General features: G+C 36.6%; 1 protein-coding gene across 15 annotated transcripts in view; it reads right to left on the bottom strand.

Moving 5' to 3' along the window:
- EHBP1 (EH domain binding protein 1) overlaps positions 1-18,612 on the bottom strand; it is a 344,785-nt gene that overhangs the window by 207,788 nt on the left and 118,385 nt on the right. For all 15 annotated transcript variants that reach the window (XM_033239195.1, XM_033239197.1, XM_033239199.1 and 12 more), the window contains 2 exons: positions 18,061-18,242; positions 13,212-13,351 (listed from right to left, as the gene is read on the bottom strand). In XM_033239195.1, coding sequence (XP_033095086.1) covers positions 13,212-13,351; positions 18,061-18,242 — 322 coding nt within the window. The remainder of the gene's footprint in view (positions 1-13,211; positions 13,352-18,060; positions 18,243-18,612) is intronic.

Below are 18,612 nucleotides of genomic sequence, written 5' to 3'. Positions count from 1 at the left end.
TCCTGGCTAACACAGTGAAACCCCGTCTCTACAAAAAATTACAAAAAACTAGCCGGGCGAGGTGGTGGGCGCCTGTAGTCCCAGCTACTCGGGAGGCTGAGGCGGGAGAATGGCGTAAACCCAGGAGGCGGAGCTTGCAGTGAGCTGAGATCCGGCCACTGCACTCCAGCCTGGGCGACAGAGCGAGACTCCGTCTCAAAAAAAAAAAAAAACAACAAATTATTATCTCTCAAAGTTCTGTGGGTTGACTAGACTTAGCTGGGTAGTTCATTGTAGTTAGATGGCAGCTGGGCTGAAGTCATCTGAAAGCTTGACAGGGCTGGATGTCCAAAATGGCTTTACTCTCATTTGATTTTGGCTGAAAAGGCTAGAACAATTTGCAGATGGCCTGGCCTCTCTCTCTCTCCAAGTGGCCTGTTCATGTAGCTAGTTTGGGGTTCCTCTCAGCAATGAGGTCTCAGGGTAGATGAACTTTTTACATGACAGCTAGTTTTCCCTAGAGCATGCATTATGAGAGGACCAAGCAGAAGCTAAAAGTCATCTTCCAACTTAGTTTTGGAAGTTACATAGTCACTTCCCTTTTATTCTATCAGGTAAAGTGATTTATCAGGCCAGCCTAGCTGCAAAGGAGGAAATTATAAAAGAGCATGAATATTGGGAGGTTTTAATTCATTAGGACACAGTTAGGAGACCAGCTATACCACATAGTAGATCAATAAATCAGGAAGTTAGAAATCATTCATTTTCTTACAAATTTAACATATTTACTATAATTTTTACATGATACTTTCCAGTATTTTACTTACACATACACATAAAGGCACAAATCTTAGACTGTACAATTTAATGAATTTTGACAAACATATACACCTATGTGACCCAAGTTGTATAACATCTGCAACATCTTCCAACGCTCTCTCATGCCTCTTTTCAGTCAATCCCCAGTCCCACAGGCTATCACTATTTTAATATTTTTCACACAGGATTAGTTTCGCCTTTTTTAAACACATCACATAAGTGAAATCATATAGTACATCTTTTATGTAAAGCCTCTTTCACTAAGCATAATGGTTTTGAGGTACATCTATGTTGTAGGGCATATCAATAGCTCATTTTTGTTGCTGACTAGTATTCCATTCATGAACATACTACAGTTTAGCCATTCTTCTGTTGATGTACACCTGAGCTATTTCCAGTTTGGGACTATTACGAATAAATTGCTATGAATCTCTTTGTGTAAATCTTTTTAGAGACGTATGTTTTCATTTATTTGGGGTAAATACCAAGAAAGGGAATCATTGGGTCAGAGGGTAGGTATATGTTTAGTGTTACAAGAAACTTGCTATGTGCTGGGCATGGTGGCTCACACTGTAATCCCAGCACTTTGGGAGGCCAAGGCAGGAGGATCATTTGAGGTCAGGAGTTCGAGGCCAGCCTGGCCAACATGGTGAAACCCCATCTCTAATAAAAATACAAAAAAAAAAAAAATTAACTGGGCATGGTGGTGTACACCTGTAGTCCCAGCTACTCAAGAGGCTGAGGCAGGAGAACCGCTTGAACCTGGGAGGTGGAGGTTGCAGTGAGCTGAAATCATGCTATTGCACTCCAGCCTGGGCGACACAGTGAGACTGTCTCAAGAAAAAAAAAAAAAAGAAAGAAACTCATTATGTGATGGTACCATTATACATTCTACCAACAATGGATGAGAGTTTGTTGGTCCACATCCTTGCAAACATTTAGTATTGCCAATCTTAAATTTTAACCATTCTAGTAGGTATAGAGTTGTATCTTACTGTGATTTTAATTTGCATCTCCCTGATTAAAAGTGATGTATTTTTCATGTGCCATTTGGCTAGTGATAGATTTTTCTTTATGAACCATATGTCCAAACCTTTGTCCATTTAAAAACAAAATAAGGTCGCATGTCTTTTTATTATTTAGCTATAAGGCATTTTTATAAAAATCTGTTCTGGAAACAAGATCTGTGACAGATATATGCTTTGTGACTATTTTCTTCTAATCTATAATTTGCTTATACATTTTCTTAATGGTCTTCTTTTTTCCTAAGAGACAGGGTCTCACTATGTTACCCAGGCTGGACTTGCACTCCTGAGCTCAAGCTATCTTCCCACCTCAGCCTCCGAGTAGCTGGGACTATAGGTGCGTGCCACTATGCCTAGCTTTTTAAATAATCTATTTTGATGAGTGTAAGTTTTAAATTTTGATTAGGTTTAATCTATCAAATTTTTCTTTCCTGGTTATTGCTTTCTGTGTCATCTATAAAAACCCTCTGCCTACCCTGAAGTCAAATACACAGGTTTCTAGGTTTTTGTTTTGCTTTCTTTCAGAAGCTTCATCATTTTGCAGTTTTGTATTTAGGTCTATGATCTATCTTGGATTAATGTTTGGTGTCAATTATAATGAATACATTGAATTAATGTATGTGGAGAGGTGGGGGTTGACCAGTTGTTCTGCATTATTTATTGAAAAGACTTTTTCCCCCACTGGATTATGCTGACAACTTTGTTGAAATTAATTGACCAAGTTTGGGTATATTTCAGGACTTTGTTTTGTTCTGTTGATCTATTTGTCCTATGCCAATTTGGCACTATCTTGATTACTATAGCTTTACAGTAAATTTATAAATTTTCATGTCAGGTAGTATTAGTATTATAATTCAGTTCTTTCTCAAGATTCTTTTGGTTACTTTGTATCTCCAAATATACTTTAGAATCACTTTTCAGTTTCTTTATTTTTAGAAAACACCTGTTAGCATGATTGCATTGAGTTGGATTTATAGATTGACTTGAGGAAAAATGATATCTTAACAATATTGCATCTTCTAATCTATGAACACAGGTTCTCTCTCCATTTATTCAGGTCTTCTTTAATTATCTTCAGTAATGTATTACACTTTTTAGTTAGAGGTTTTTCGCATCTTATGCCAAATTTATTTCTTAGTCTGTTTTTTTATTTACCTCTACTGTGAATGAAATTTTGCTAATTTCATTTATCTGTAATCAAAATTCTGTAATTAATAAATACAGATTTTTCTATATTGATCTTATATCCTGTGACTTTGCTAGAACTTCAAATATAATGTTGAATGGTAAGAGCAAACATCCTTGCCTTGTTCCCAATCTTAGGGGAAAAGCGTTCAATGTTTCCCCATTAAGTATAACGTTAGCTGTAGCTTTTCACAAATGTCCTTTATCAAAATAAAGAAATTACCTTCTATTGAAACTTTGCTAAGAAACTTGGTGTTGAATTTTGTCAAATGTTCCTTTCTGCATCTGTTGAAATGATTATATAATTTTTTCCCTTTATTAATGTGGTTAAACTAACCTTGAATTCCTAGGATAAATCTTTAGTGAACTCACTTAGGTACTTTGAATATTAATCATCTCCTGGCTCCTCTCTTAAATATTTGAAGGCTTCTGGCTTCTTTTCTAGAGCCCTCACTCCCATCCAAGCCCTGCCAAGATGGGTTCTCAGTATCAGCAGAACTCCCCCAGAGACTCAGGGGTGGAGGAAGGTAGATTATGTTTAGTGTCGTAAGTACAAATAAAGCAGCATTAGCATTTAAGAGTGACACAGAAAGTAAGCTGAATTTGTTGCCTGTGTTTTCTGCTACTGTTACTATTCTCTGAGTTGACATATTTGAGTTCTAAAGACTGTGAAGATACACTCCTGATGACTTCAGTCTCTCATCCGAGGGTTTCAAACTCTTTTAAAAATAAGGTAGCTATGATACCTTATAAACTTATTGGCTCAAGGGATCAGAATTACCCTACTTCTCTGCTTTCCTCCTATTCCCAACCTTAGTGACTAAATAACAGAGGGAGTTTTCCAGATATTCTCATCCTTTTAACCGACCTCCAAAATAGGTGGCCATTTTAATTAATTTTTATTTAAACAAATTTTTTTTTGGCTAAGGCAATCCTCTCACCTCAACCTCCAAGTAGCTAGGACTACAGGTGCATGCCACCAAGCCTGGCTAATTTTTTTTTTTTTTTTTCAGTTGAGCCCACAACAATCCTATGATTTTATTCATGAGATGCCTAGGTACTGGTGGGTGGATGCCAGGTAAAAACCAGAAGCAAATGAATGTTCCTACTCTCTGACCAGAGTCCCATATTTACTTTAAGGAACCTTCTAATAAAAGGTGGGATACCTACTATCTCCATTCATAGCTGTAGTAAGTAGAATTTAATCTCAGAGGGCTGAGTCATACCATCATCAACTTTAGCTCCTCAATATGTAACTGGTATCTCCCCTACTACCATCTGTGCTGTTAGATTTTGTTCCCTGAAGGTAGCCAATACGTCACTCTCTCTTCCTTCTCCCAAATTAACTTTATCGACTATGGGAAAAGGATTAACAAACACCAGGCAACATTGCTTATGGTAAAAATTAAACCTGATTGACAAATTGCTTCTGGATGGGAAGATTCTGAATGAACTATATAGCTGGTGTAAGGCCACAGGTTTTAGCTTCTCTGAATGTGGAGACTCTTATAAATGTGCATGTCCCTTATAGGAACCTTGGAAACTATATCCATGAAACTTGTACAAAGGTATCTGCTCAGACCAGTTTGGGTCTTAAAAGGAAAAAAAAAAAAAAGATATCTGCTCTTGTGCTGCATGGCGATTTTAAGGCAAGGCAATCCCTGCTCATAACTATGTGAATCTTGTACCCAAGTTGTCATTTGGTGGTAGGGGATAAACAATAGTATTCAGATTGCTGTGAAGACTCTGGTGAAAAAGGAATACCCTGCTGGCATACTGTGTTTCCTATTCAATATCCTTTTAAGTGAATCTAATACTGTTTGGCCTATGTAGGTCATGTGAATGAATCTGAATGTCCGGCTGATTTTAGGTAGACTACTCCATGGTGATCTTTGCAACACAACAAAGTTTAAGAATGTCAGGGGTCTTTCAGGAACCTCATAATGTCTGAGTTCTCTTAACAATGCTTCAAGTAAACTGCTTCAGTTGAACTTGATTTTCTGTGACGTATTCAACAGGGCTTGTCTTTATAAATACAGGGGTCTTTATTTTTCTTCCTGTTGGTGTATATTCAGAAATTCAACATGAGTTCCAAAGATGATCATATTGCCAAACAGTGCTTCAAGCATTGTGTGACTGCCATACAGATGGAGGCATTTATTGTTCTGAAACCAAATGGTTTAATAATTTCTACTACTAGCTGCAGCAAACTTTCTATTAAAAGGCATTTTTTCTGCAACTCCAAGGTCTATCACTCCTGCTACATTTCAGTGACTTTTCCAACTGTAATTCAAAATTCTCCTGCCTATTCACTGGTGCTACACCTCAGTAAAATGTATCTATAGAAACAGCATCAATAAATGGTTCCTGCCTGAGAGCTAGTCCCAAATATCTATCTATTTAGCAGGGGAGTCTGTCTCAGGATAGTGTGGGGAGTTTTGATCAGTGCAAGTACAGATACCATGGATTTACTTTCACCTCCCAGCAAAGACTGTAATTTTGGAGGATATGTTTTGTCAAATACTGCTGATTTAACAGCAACTTTCCATAAGAAATTACTCACTACATGAATAACTGTGAGGTATCAATCTAAGAGGTACACAATTGTTAACAGTCTGTTCCCTCAAGAAATTTTGAGCTTTGTTGGAGAAATAATACATTCAATATAATTTTAGTGATATAATATAATTGCACTTTATGCATTTAGATTTCAATATTAAGATATAATTAACAGGAACAATTTAAAATAATAATTCCTTCCTCCACAAAAATTGTGTCAATAACAATTTCAAACTTGGAAGGAAGAGTTAATATAAACTGTGTTTAAGCTATTGCCACTTTTGCTGGTAAAGAAAAATACTTACCATACTTTATTTGTAACCATATTTATAAAATATGTCCATTTTGTTTTCTTGAGCTATTATTTTAACATTAATGCTGTTAAATTTCAATAAACTTTTTATTATGCTAAAACTACTTCACTCAAATACTTTTAAAGTGGTCGTGCTGTTGCTAAAAAAAAATCCCTGAAAGTTAGTAACTCTGGAATGGGATTTACATGTGTTAAAAAATGCAACTACAAAAGTCAAACAACTGCCATAACATGCTGTGCTATTAATTTAGGTTACCATACTCTGCAAACATAATAGAAAATGACAAGAAAAAACTGTAATATCAAATAAAAAATATGCTATAATGCTTGTGAATTTGTTAGGACTTAGAACCTACATCTAGGCACCTACTGCCCCACCCGCCCCTTCTTCTTCAACACACACAATTTGCATTCATTCTTTTTAGAAAATTAGTTTTGAATTAGTGAGCTTTGAATTATGTGTGCCCTCCAGAACATATTCCTTCCACAAAATGGAACCACTCTACCCTGTACGACATAGTATGTGATTAAATGTCAAATGGAATAAGATAAGCCAGAGGGAATGAAGTTCCATTCATTCACTATGGCCTTTCAGTTAACATATATTTAATTCCTAACATATTCCAGATAATGTGCTGGAACCTAGCGATGAAAAAATGATTAGAACACAGTTTCTACTTTCAGAGAATTTCATAAAATATAAAAAATGTAAATAACACAAAAACACAGGCATCCAAAGTTGCCTCAAAACAATTTCTTCAATTAGGTTCAGAGAATTTTAAACTGTCTAACAGAAAATTACTGCTCTTGCAGGAATTTTAGAAAATAAGGAATAGCGTATGTTTAATCAACAAAGGTTTAGCTATGAAATCTAATAATTATTGAATCATTGAATTTATATTTTCCTCAAAACACTACTGTTCTCTTACTCTTCCTTTCAAGAGTAGTGTAGAAATTGTAACATATTATCATTTTTTCTCCCATGGCTGTGATCAAAATAGCACAGTACTGCTCCAAACAACTGCAAATGTGTGGTTTAAAAAATTCCTACTTAATTGTACCCGTGTCTAATTGAGATTTAGTTTTAATCAAAAGCCATCTACAAATAACAAACCATATTCTCTAACTAAAAAGATCCAATTAATATCCCACTGGAATTGTAAAAACTCAGTCTATAGGAAAATGCCTACATTTGTATATGGTAGTAGCATAAAGGATGGAATGGTCAAGCTTAATAGGAAAGGGGCATCAAAGGCTTCTCAGAGTACATGATAAGTGAATTAAATTTTGAAGGATAGGTATATTATGGTCTGAATGCTGATGTCCCCCCAAAATTCCTATGTTGGAATTTAATACCTAAAGTGAAGGTATTAGGAGGTGGAGCTTACAGAGAGGTCATTAGTTCATGTGGGCTCTGCTCTCATGGATAACACTATTGCCGCTATAAAAGGCTTTGAGGACCGGGCACAGTGGCTCACGCCTATAATCCCAGCACTTTGGGAGGTAAAGGCAGGAGGATTACCTGAGGTCAGGAGTTCAAGACCAGCGTGGCCAACATGGTTAAACCCCATCTCAACTAAACATACAAAAATTAGCTGAGTGTGGTAGCACACACCTGTGATCCCAGCTACTCGGGAGGCTGAGGCAGGAGAATCCCTTGAACCTGGGAGGTAGAAGTTACAGTGAGCTGAGACTGCGCCACTGCACTCCAGCCTGGGCAACAAAGTGAGACTTTGTCTCAAAAAAAAAAAAAAGGCTTTGAGGGAGCAAGTTTGTCCCTTGTCCTTTTCTTTGCTGTTCCTTCACATGAAGGCACATACAGGGCACCATCTATATAGAACAGACTCTCACAAGATAACAAATCTGCAGGCTCCTTCATCTTGGATTTCCCATCTTCCAAAACTGTGTGCAATAAATTTCTGTTGATTACAAATTACCCGACCTAAGGTATTTTGTTACAGCAGCCCAAGCAAACTAAGACAAGTTAGAAGGTGATTGGTAGTACTAGGGGAAAGACACCCACTTATTCTTCTGGAAATACTCCAGATAGCCAAATAACCAAAACAAGAAAGAAAGGAAAGAAAAAGGAAGAAAGAAAAGACAAGAGAAGAGAAGAGAAGACAGAAGAGAAGAGAAGAGAAGAGAAGAGAAGAGAAGAGAAGAGAAGAGAAGAGAAGGGAAGGGACCAGAAGAGAAGAGACCAAAACTCAAAGATGGGAAAGATATCACATTTAAAAAATTGTTGCTGATATCATCATAAAATACAATGCAAATGTCAGTATATACTATTGAAAAGAATTAGCAAAGTGTTATTGAAATAAACATAAAAGCCAACAGGGGTTGGAGAGAAGGGTTTAAATAAAGTTAAGAAGAGAATCAGACTGCATCTCTCATTCTACAAGAAGAGTCAATAAATTTTGCTTTATTTTTAATATAAGTAGAGAAATAAAAGTTTACTCATTTTTCTGTCTGGTTTATTTATTTATTAGAGAGAATACTAGCCTAAAATGAAAATAGGTTATATACCTTCTAAGTTACTCTATGAAAAATGTTTAAAAACAGAAAATCGAAGAAAAGCAACATGTAACGGATAGGTGGAAAAAATAAGAAAAGGCCCCAAAATAAAAGTATAAATAAGTAATACAAATACACATAAGTATATCAGTTATCAAAAAATATAATGTTGAAGGGCAAAGCCTATCAAGTTAAATCAACCAAATGCTGTATATAAAAGAAGCACTTAAAATAACACAGATAGGTTAAAAATCAAGTGACAAATATGCCAAGAAAATAAAAATCTAAAAAAACCATTGTTTACAAATATCAACAGGCAAAATTTCAAGGCAAGAGGCATTAAATGGGGCAAACCGATACAAATTATGAGGCTTTAAGATAATAAACTTTTATAGAATAAATAATTTGGCAGTGAAGTTTTCTGTCTTTAAAAAATAAACTATAAAAAAAGATATATATACATACAGTCGTTCCTTGGCATAGATGGAGGATTGCTTCCAGGAACCCTGTCTATACCAAAATCCATACATCAAGTCCCAAAGCAGGCGCTTCAGAACCCACATATATGAAAAGTGGGCCCTCCATATGTATGTAGGTTTTGTACACTGTGAATACCGCATTTTCTATGTGTTTGGTTGAAAAAACATCATGTATAGGTGGACCCATGCAGTTCAATCCATGCTGTTTCAGCCTCAACTGTACAGGTACAATCTCAGACATATTGCTAGTCTGGTTCCAGATCACTACAATAAAGCGAATATTGCAATAAAGCAAGTCACAAAAACTTTTTGGTTTCCCAATGCATATAAAAGTTACGTTTATACTATAGTCTATTAAATGTGCAATAGCATTATGCCTAACAACAACATATATACCTTAATTAAAAAATGCTAACAATCATCTGAGCCTTCAGTGAGTGATAATCTTTTTGGTGTTGGTGGGTCCGCCTTGATGTTGATGGCTACTGATTAATCAGGGTGGTGGTTACTGAAGGTTGGGTAATTCCTTAAAATACTCGTTGCCATTTCTTAAAATAAGAGAGCAACGAAGTTTGCTGCATCAATTGAATCCTCCTTTCATTAAAAATTTCTCTGTAGTGTGCAATGCTGTTTGACATTTTACCCACAGTAGAGCTTCTTTCTAAATTGAAATAAATCCTCTCAAACACTGCCACTACTTTATCAAAGTTGATGTGATATTCTAAATCCTTTGTTGTCATTTCAACAACATTCCCAGCACCTTCACCAGAAGTAGGTTCCATGTCAAGAAGCTACTTTCTTTGTTCATCCAGAGAAGCAACTCCTCATCCATTCAAGTTTTATCATGAGATTGCAGCAATTCAGTTATATCCTCAGGCTCCACCTCTAATGCTGGTCCTCTTGCTATTTTTCCACCACAACTGAATTACTTCCTCCACTGAAGTCTTGAAACCCTCAAAGTCTGCCACGAGGATCGTAATCAGCCTCTTCCATCTTCCAAACTCCTGTTGATGTTGATATTTTGACCTCCTCCCATGAATCACAAAATTCTTAATGGCATCTAGAACTGTGAGTCCTTTCCAAGAAGTTTTCAATTTACTTGGCCTAGATCATCAGAGGAATCACTACCTATGACAGCTACACCTTACAAAATGTATTTCTTAAATAATAAGACTTGAAAGCCAAAATTACTCCTTGAACTATGTGCTGCAGAAACAACACGAATCTCCTTGTACATCTCCACCACAGCTCTTGGGCAACCAGGTACGCTGTCAATGAGCAGTGGTATTGCTTTTTAGGGAGCATGCTAAAAAGGAATGAATAGTAATGTTTTGGAAAGCATCTTTTTTCTGTACAGCAGATCTCAACAATGGACTTAAAATATTCAGTAAACCATGCTATAAAAAGATGTGCTAACAAGACAGTCAACTTGCCATTTGAAGCTTTGAGGCTCTGAAGCCAGGTGTTGACTTTGCCCTTCTAGCTATGAAATTCCTAGATGGCATCTTCTTCCAATAGAAGGCTGTATTGTCTATATGTAAAATCTGTGTTTTTATGTAGCCAGCTTCATCAATGATCTTGGTTAGATCTTCTGGATAACATGCTGCAGTTTCTATATCAGCATTTACTGCTTTACTTCGCACTTCCATGTTATGGACGTGAGTTCTTTCCTTAAACCACATGAACCAACCTCTGCTAGCTTCAAACTTTTCTTCTGCAGCTTCCTCGCCTTTCTCAGCCTTCACAGAATTGAATAGGTTAGGGCCTTGCTCTGGATTAGGCTTTGGCTTAAGGGAAAGCTATGGCTGGTCTGATATTCTATCGAGACCATTAAAGCTTTCTCTGTATCAGCAATAAGGTTTTATACATTTTTTAAATCTTTCATGTGTTCACTGGGGTAGAACTTTTAACTTCCTTCCAGAATTTTTTCTTTGCATTCACAACTTGTTTAACTGTTTAGCACAAGAGGCCTTTGCATTCGGCCTATCTTTGGTTTAGACATGCCTTCCTCACAAAGCTTAATCATTTCTAGCTTTTTATTTAAAGGGGAAGACATGCAACTCTTCCTTTCACTTTAACACCCACAGGCATTGCAGGGTTATTAACTAGCCTAATTTCAACATTGTTATGTCTCAGGGAATGAGGAGGCCCAAGGAGAGGAACAGAGACAGGGAACAGCTAGTTGGTGGAGCAGTCAGAACACACTTATATGGGTGCAATTCATGGCACCCCAAAATAAGAACAATAGTAACATCAAAGATCATTGGTCACAGATCACCATAACAGATATAACAATAATGACAAAGTGTGAAATATTGCAAAAGTTACCAAACTGACACAGAGACACAGAGAAACGAAGTGAGCACATGCTGCTGGTAAGACTGATAGACTAAGCTGATAGACTTGCTCAATGCAGGGTTGCCAAAAATCTTCAATTTGTTAAAAAAAAAAAAAAAATCTGTAAGGTGCAATAAAGCAAAGTTCAGTAAAACAAGCTACACCTGTAATGAGAAGTTGATTCTAATGATAAATGCAACAAATAGAATATACATGTAAAAATATATTTATAGAAAACGTATCTGGGCACGGTGGCTCAAGCCTGTAATCCCAGCACTTTGGGAGGCCGAGATGGGCGGATCACAAGGTCAAGAGATCCAGACCACCCTAACACGGTGAAATCTCGTCTCTACTAAAAATACAAAAAAATTAGCTGGGTGTGGTGGCGGGCGCCTGTAGTCCCAGATACTCGGGAGGCTGAGGCAGAAGAATGGCGTGACCCTGGGAGGTGGAGCTTGCGGTGAGCCGAGATCATGCCACTGCACTCCTGCCTGGGCGACAGAGCAAGACTCCGCCTCCAAAAAAAAAAAAGAAAAGAAGATGTATAAATCGGCCGGGTGCGGTGGCTCAAGCCTGTAATCCCAGCACTTTGGGAGGCCGAGACGGGTGGATCTCGAGGTCAGGAGATCGAGACCATCCTGGCTAACATGGTGAAACCCCGTCTCTACTAAAAAATACAAAAATCTAGCCGGGCGTGGTGGCGGGCGCCTGTAGTCCCAGCTACTCGGGAGGCTGAAGCAGGAGAATGACGTAAATGCGGGAGGCGGAGCTTGCAGTGAGCTGAGATCCGGCCACTGCACTCCAGCCTGGGCAACAGAGCGAGACTCCGTCTCAAAAAAAAAAAAAAAAAAAAAGAAAGAAAGAAAATGTATAAATCATATATCTAGACTACAAATAAAAAAACCTCAATACAATTCTTAAAACATTTGAGATTCAAGAGACTTTTGAATTTTATTTGAATGAATAAGCAAACAAACTAGAAACAAATAAAGCACATGGTAAAACACACTCTCCAAAACATGGTTGGGCCCAATAATAAATCAAAACTACAATCACAAATTAGAAAACAATAAAATTTACACATGGAAAAACATCTAATTTTGCACACAAGTCTGAGCAGTTCCTTATGATAGATTTCTTGTTGTGGAATGGAAATGAAGGTCATCAGAGTCAAGAAAGTCACAGAACTTTTTAGCTGAGTAGTTAAATGAGTGATCCATGGGGTAAATGGAAATCCCCCACATGATAGCAGGAGTTGAGGCAGAACCAAAAGATGAGTGACAAAGTGTCCAAATGAATTTGAAAAAATCACCAAGAGGTAAACAGAAGTGAAGGGACATCAATTCAGGAATTTAGAGCAATTAATTAACTAAAAGAATATGTAAATTGTGCTTAATTTTCACTGCAATAATAGAAGTATAACATCAATTTCTTAAGTGTGATAGCCAAATTATCAATAAATATTTATTGACCAATTAATAAAAAGTTCTAACCACTTAACATCTTCCTAGCTTGATCAAACCAGCTTGAAGGAATACCTGCATAGAAGCTTCAATACCAGAATACATAAGATATACAAATTCAAAAACAGAATGTCCACATAATTCAAGTAAATAAATGAATATGAAATAGAAGAAGCTGGCCAATCCATCTCCTTATTGTGTATTATTATCCTTTACAGGCTGATCTTTACTTACACAGGTTTCATCCACACATTGACAAAATAAGTATGACCAGATTTAGGTTGCTTTGTACTATAATTCAATATTGTTTTTTGTTATTTTGACCATCCTTGTACTTGATCTCAAACTACTAAAATCTATTATAAACAGCATAGAAAGTTTTCAGAGAACTATATGGTATATTTTATTGCAGAAAAGCTTAAATAAAAAAAAAAAAAAAGCCCTAATAACTAGAATTGTTTTTTCCTGGGAAATGAGAATGAGTTTTTGAACTCTGCAACAAAAGACAGACTTTTCGTTTAACGCTAATAAAACCAACCTGTAATTTTAGCTGCCTTTTCTTCTTGGTTCACTCTGTTCTCATCATCGTCTTCATTATCTTCTTCAAAGTCATCTAAATTGCCAATGTCGGCCTGCTTCATACTCATCAAACTAGCCAAACTTTGCATGTCTTCGTCTCTACATCAGTGATTCAAAATATAACACAATGTATTAAATGACAGTTAGAAAAATGATGGTTCTTAAGAAAATAATAAATTCCTTCTTTCTATAAAGTATGTCAATAAGTCTTTCTTATCAGTTGTACAAGAATATTGAAAAATCTAAATACTCATATTCATTAATTTTTAAATGGCATGCTTAATTAGTAAAGAGCTAATAAGATTAAAAATTAACTGGTTAGATCAAAGACTTAAATCTAAACCTGAAACCATAAATATTCTAGAAGATAACACTGGAAAAATTCTTCTAGGTATTGACTTAAGCAAAGAGTTCATGACCAAGAACCCCAAAGCAAATGCAACAAAAACAAATAGATGGGACCTATTAAACTAAAAAGCTTCTGCACAGCAAAAGAAATCATCAGCAGAATAAACAGACAACTCACAGAGTAGGAGAAAATATTCACAAACTATGCATCCAACAAAGGACTAATATCCAAAATCTACAAGGAAGTCAAACAAATCAGCAAGAAAAAAATGAAATAATCCCATCAAAAAGTGGGCTAAGGACATGAATAGACAATTCTTATAAGAAGATATACGGGCCGGGCGTGGTGGCTCATGCCTGTAATCCCAGCACTTTGGTAGGCCGAGGCAGGCGCTCACAAGGTCAGGAGTTCATCACCAGACTGACCAACATGGTGAAATACCGTCTCTACTAAAAAAACAAAAATTAGCTGGACATGGCAGCATGCGCCTGTAATCCAAGCTACTTAGGAGGCTAAGGCAGGAGAATCACTTGAACCCAGAAGGCAGAAGTTGCAGTGAGCCAAGAATGCGCTACTGCACTCCAGCCTGGGCGACAGAGTGAGACTGTGTCTAAAAAAAAAAAAAGAAAGAAAAAGAAAAGAAGATATACAAATGACCAACAAACATGAAAAAATGCTCAACATCACTAATCATCAGGGAAATGTAAATCAAAACCACAGCGAGATACCACATCACTCCTGCAATAGTGGCCATAATTTAAGAATAAAAAAAAATAGATGTTGGTATGGATGTGATGAAAAGAGAACAGTTTTACACTGCTGGTAAGAATGTAAACTGGTACAACCACTACGAAAAACAGTATGGAGATTCCTTAAAGAATTAAAAGTAGAACTACTGTCTGATCCAGGAATCCCACGGCAGGGTATCTACCCAGAAAAAAATAAGTTATTACAGGAAAAAGATACCTGCACATGCAATGTTTATAGTGGCATAATTTGCAATTGCAAAAATATGGAACCAGCCTAAAAGCCCATTGACCAACGAGTGTATAAAGAAAATGTGGTGTGTGTGCATATATATATACACACACACAGCATGGACTACTACTATACACACACACACACACACACACACATACACACAAACATGGAATACTACTCAGCCTTAAAAAGGAACAAAATAATGGCATTTGCAGCAACCTGGATGGAACTGGAGACCATTATTCTAAGTGAAGTAACTCAGGAATGAAAAACCAAACATTGTATGTTCTCACATTTAAGTAGCAGCTAAGCTACAAGGATGCAAAAGCAAAATAATAATATAATGGACTTTGGAGACTTGCGGGGAAGAGTGGGAGGGGTGTGAGGGATAAAAGACTACATATTGAGTACTGCGTACACTGCTCAACAGATGGGTGCACCAATATCTCAGAAATCATCACTAAAGAACTTTCCTATGCAACCAAACACTACCTGTTTCCCCGTAATGATTGAAATAAAATAATAATAAAAAAATTAACTGGTTAGGAATTAGTTCAATTCTGTGCTGTAGATATATATGGAAGACTAAAATATTCTTTTCTTTTTTTTTCAGACAGGGTCACTCTATAAGCCAGGCTGGCTGGAGTGCAACGGTGTGAATATGGCTCACTGCATCCTCCTGGACTCAAGCAATCATCCCACCTTAGCCTCCTGAGTAGCTGGGACCCCAGGCGTGGAGCACCATGCCCAGCTAATTTTTAAAATTTTTGTAGAGTGGGGGTCTTGCCATTGTGGTTCAGGCTGGTCTCAAACTCCTGGGCTCAAGTGATTCTCCCACCTCAGGCTCCCAAAGTGTTGGGATTACAGGTGTGAACCACTGTGCCTTGCCTAAAATTTTCTTCAAGGAATTAAAGTACGGTTTCCTGAGCATTAAGTCTGGAAACAAAAACTTGTTTCAAAAAATAGCAAGACAGTTTGCAAATCAGATAAGATCTAGAGGTTAAAGCATTCAAACTTCCCAAAGGAATTAGAACAAGATTTTAAATCTGAGGTCCATGGAGGCTTTTGAGTTTGTGGGTAGTAGGGAAACAAAGTGGTAAACCCCTGTAAATCACACTTAAATCTTGTTTAAATGTGCATTGTTTTTCCAACAGGGCTATAACCTCCCAAAAGTGAAGAAACTCTTATAGCAGGAAAAGCACTTTAAAAACACAGTCAAACAGTTTTAAGAGTTATAAGATAAAAAAATTACCTTGGCTGACTGTAAGTTAAATACCATGTATTCAATAAATATAAACTTTTTAAAATGTTTTAAGTATTTTAAGTACAAATTTATAAACTTTATATTAAGTATTCTAAAAGTCAAATCATTTATATTTTCATCATGTACTATTTTCACCTTAAATTTCAAATAAACTACAGTGAATGAAATATATATCTATTATTTACAAATTAATTTTTACTTTGCTACACCTCCCCCAAATTCAGAAAGTCAAATTAAGATACTGTTTCTTTGTAAAGTAATGCTTAATATGCCATTATCTTCTAAATATAGTATGGCTTTACAGACTAAACTGGTTTTAAAAAATTATTTGCATCTTATCTCATATAAACCTTAGAGTTAACAAAGTCATTTCCCCTTTTAAAAATAAATTTAGTGACACAAAGTTTTCACGAGCAAAAAAGTTGTATTACCTTACGTGAATGTCTTACAAATTGCTCTCTTATCAACAGGAGACAATTTCAAAATGTCATTCTTAAAATGTTAACTTGCTGGCTGGGCGCAGTGGTTCACACCTGTAATCCCAACACTTTGGGAGGCCAAGGTGGGCGGATCACTTAAGGTCAAGAGTTCAAGACCAGCCTGGCCAACGTGGTGAAACCCTGCCTCTACCAAAAATATAAAAAATTAGCCAGGTGTGGTGGTGCACACCTGTAATCCCAGCTACTCAGGAGGCTGAGGCAGGAGAATCGCTTGAACCCGGGAGGTGGAGGTTGCAGTGAGCTGAGATCGTGCCACTGCACTCCAGCCTGGGTGACAAGAGTGAGATTCTGTCTCAAAAAAAAAAAAAAAAAAAAAGTTAACTTGCTTAATTTCATACCACTTTAATTTCCTCACATTTTAACACTGAATATTTTTCTTTGGGGAAGGTAACAAGGCAAAGAAGGAAGAGGTAGAGAGGGAGTTTAGGGTGTCCGGAAAGAATTCCTTTTCAATTCAAATTGAGACATTTGGTTTGGCTGAATTTCTTCTCACCCAGATTCCCGTGAATGGTGCTGATTCACTTACAGCTTTTGCCCAGTGGAAGGAAGTCCACCCTCAAAAGATCTTCTCTGAATTTGTTTCTCTTCTTCCTGTGTTTCCTTTCCTTTTATTTTGGCTTAAACTTCAGGGTAAGAACTTTATTTTTAATTACTCAGTATTTAAGTCTATAATTTAAGGTCCTGAGATGAAAGACTAAGATGCTTCCATTCTGCACTGTCTCCCTACTACACTGGCTTAGAATCCAACTTTCCAGTAAGGAGGCTTACTGTTATCTAACAAGTCATGTGTTGACATGCAGATGAGTGTCAAACATCTCATTTGACTGACGCACAGAATCCAGTCTAATCAGTCATGTAGACATGGCCAGTTATAGTAACCACATTCCAATAGGTCAAATACATTCAGAACTGTGATTCAGATTAGATAAAATGTTCACAGCTATCTCTTTCCTCTCACCTTTTAAGTCTAGGTATAGAATTTCCATTTCTCCTGTTTCTTCATCTTCCACTTCACTCAGGTACGAACCCTTGCACAACACGGGTAACATTCACTTACCCCTGACTTGATTGTATGCAATAACCAGGGTGAATCTTACTTTTTTCCCCCTTTTGTAGGTATGTTCACCTCATTTTTGTCACGTTAGAGTTTTACTCTTTAAAGAGACTAGAACTGAATCTAGAAATCTTTGTGCAATGCTGACTCAGCACTTAAAAAGTGATTTTTGAAAAGAAAATGATTACCATCATTTTCTAACTGTACCTTCCTACATAATTTTTGGAAGGTTGAGCCGAGGAATATGATTTGGCAACAGTTCCCTTAATTATTTCATCCCTTTTATCCTAAACTTTTCATTTTGGGTTCCTCTCATGTCTCAATTGCATCAAACAGTTCTACACATTGAACTGTGTGTACTTCAGAGTACACACTACTACACTGAAGACACTGAAATATAAAACACTTAAAATATCCTAAAATATTCAATTTAAATTTTGAAACCAGCTGTGATCACTTTTGTATTACTGTACATTCTCTGGAGTCAAAAGAGACTACTTATAAGTAACAAGGAGTTCCCTTAACTCAGCCTCTGAAACAAAGAATGGCAAAAATGATTGGTATGCTGTAAGATGTTCAACTGTTGCCAGTCTACTGAGTCAAAAGCTATGGTGTACTGAAACACAATGTAAGGCAGCTTATTTGACAAAAGAAACTTACGTGGCTTTTCCTTCCCTCAGGAAGATGCAAGATAATGAAAACTGAAGAGTGGCAGATACAACTTTTTTAGATAATGGCTTGAATTTTAACTTGACATCAGTCTGAGTTGGCATAGGGCTTGCATACTGTTTCATATTGATGCTGCTAGTAGCAAGAGCTTTCCTTCGACCAGAAGGGGATTCCTGGAAGATTAAAGAAAAAAAAAAAGGATGTAATCTTGAGTTATTTTATAGTCAAATATTTTACAGTACGATTTTAATAATAAATCAAATAATAATTGAAAACTTCCTTCTCCTATTAAAATCCTATCACACAATAACTAAATAAAATTACAATGAAGTTGTATCACAGCTTTTATATTTATAAGTAAGGCAGATATGCAGTTGGAAAGAGGTAACCCAGGCAGAAACAAGAGAAGATTAGAACAACCCTAAACACCAGAAAAGGAGAAGCAAGGAATGAAAATTAGGACAGAAAGACTCCAGAGTTACTATGAGAAGAGGATCCAATACAGGGCTAGGCATCAACAAATACTCAACAGTTGTTTTCCTT

This window comes from Trachypithecus francoisi, unplaced genomic scaffold (genome assembly GCF_009764315.1).
Source record: "Trachypithecus francoisi isolate TF-2019V2 unplaced genomic scaffold, Tfra_2.0 Lachesis_group17, whole genome shotgun sequence".
Taxonomy (NCBI): domain Eukaryota; kingdom Metazoa; phylum Chordata; class Mammalia; order Primates; family Cercopithecidae; genus Trachypithecus; species Trachypithecus francoisi.
This window is presented reverse-complemented; position numbering and strand designations above follow the sequence as displayed.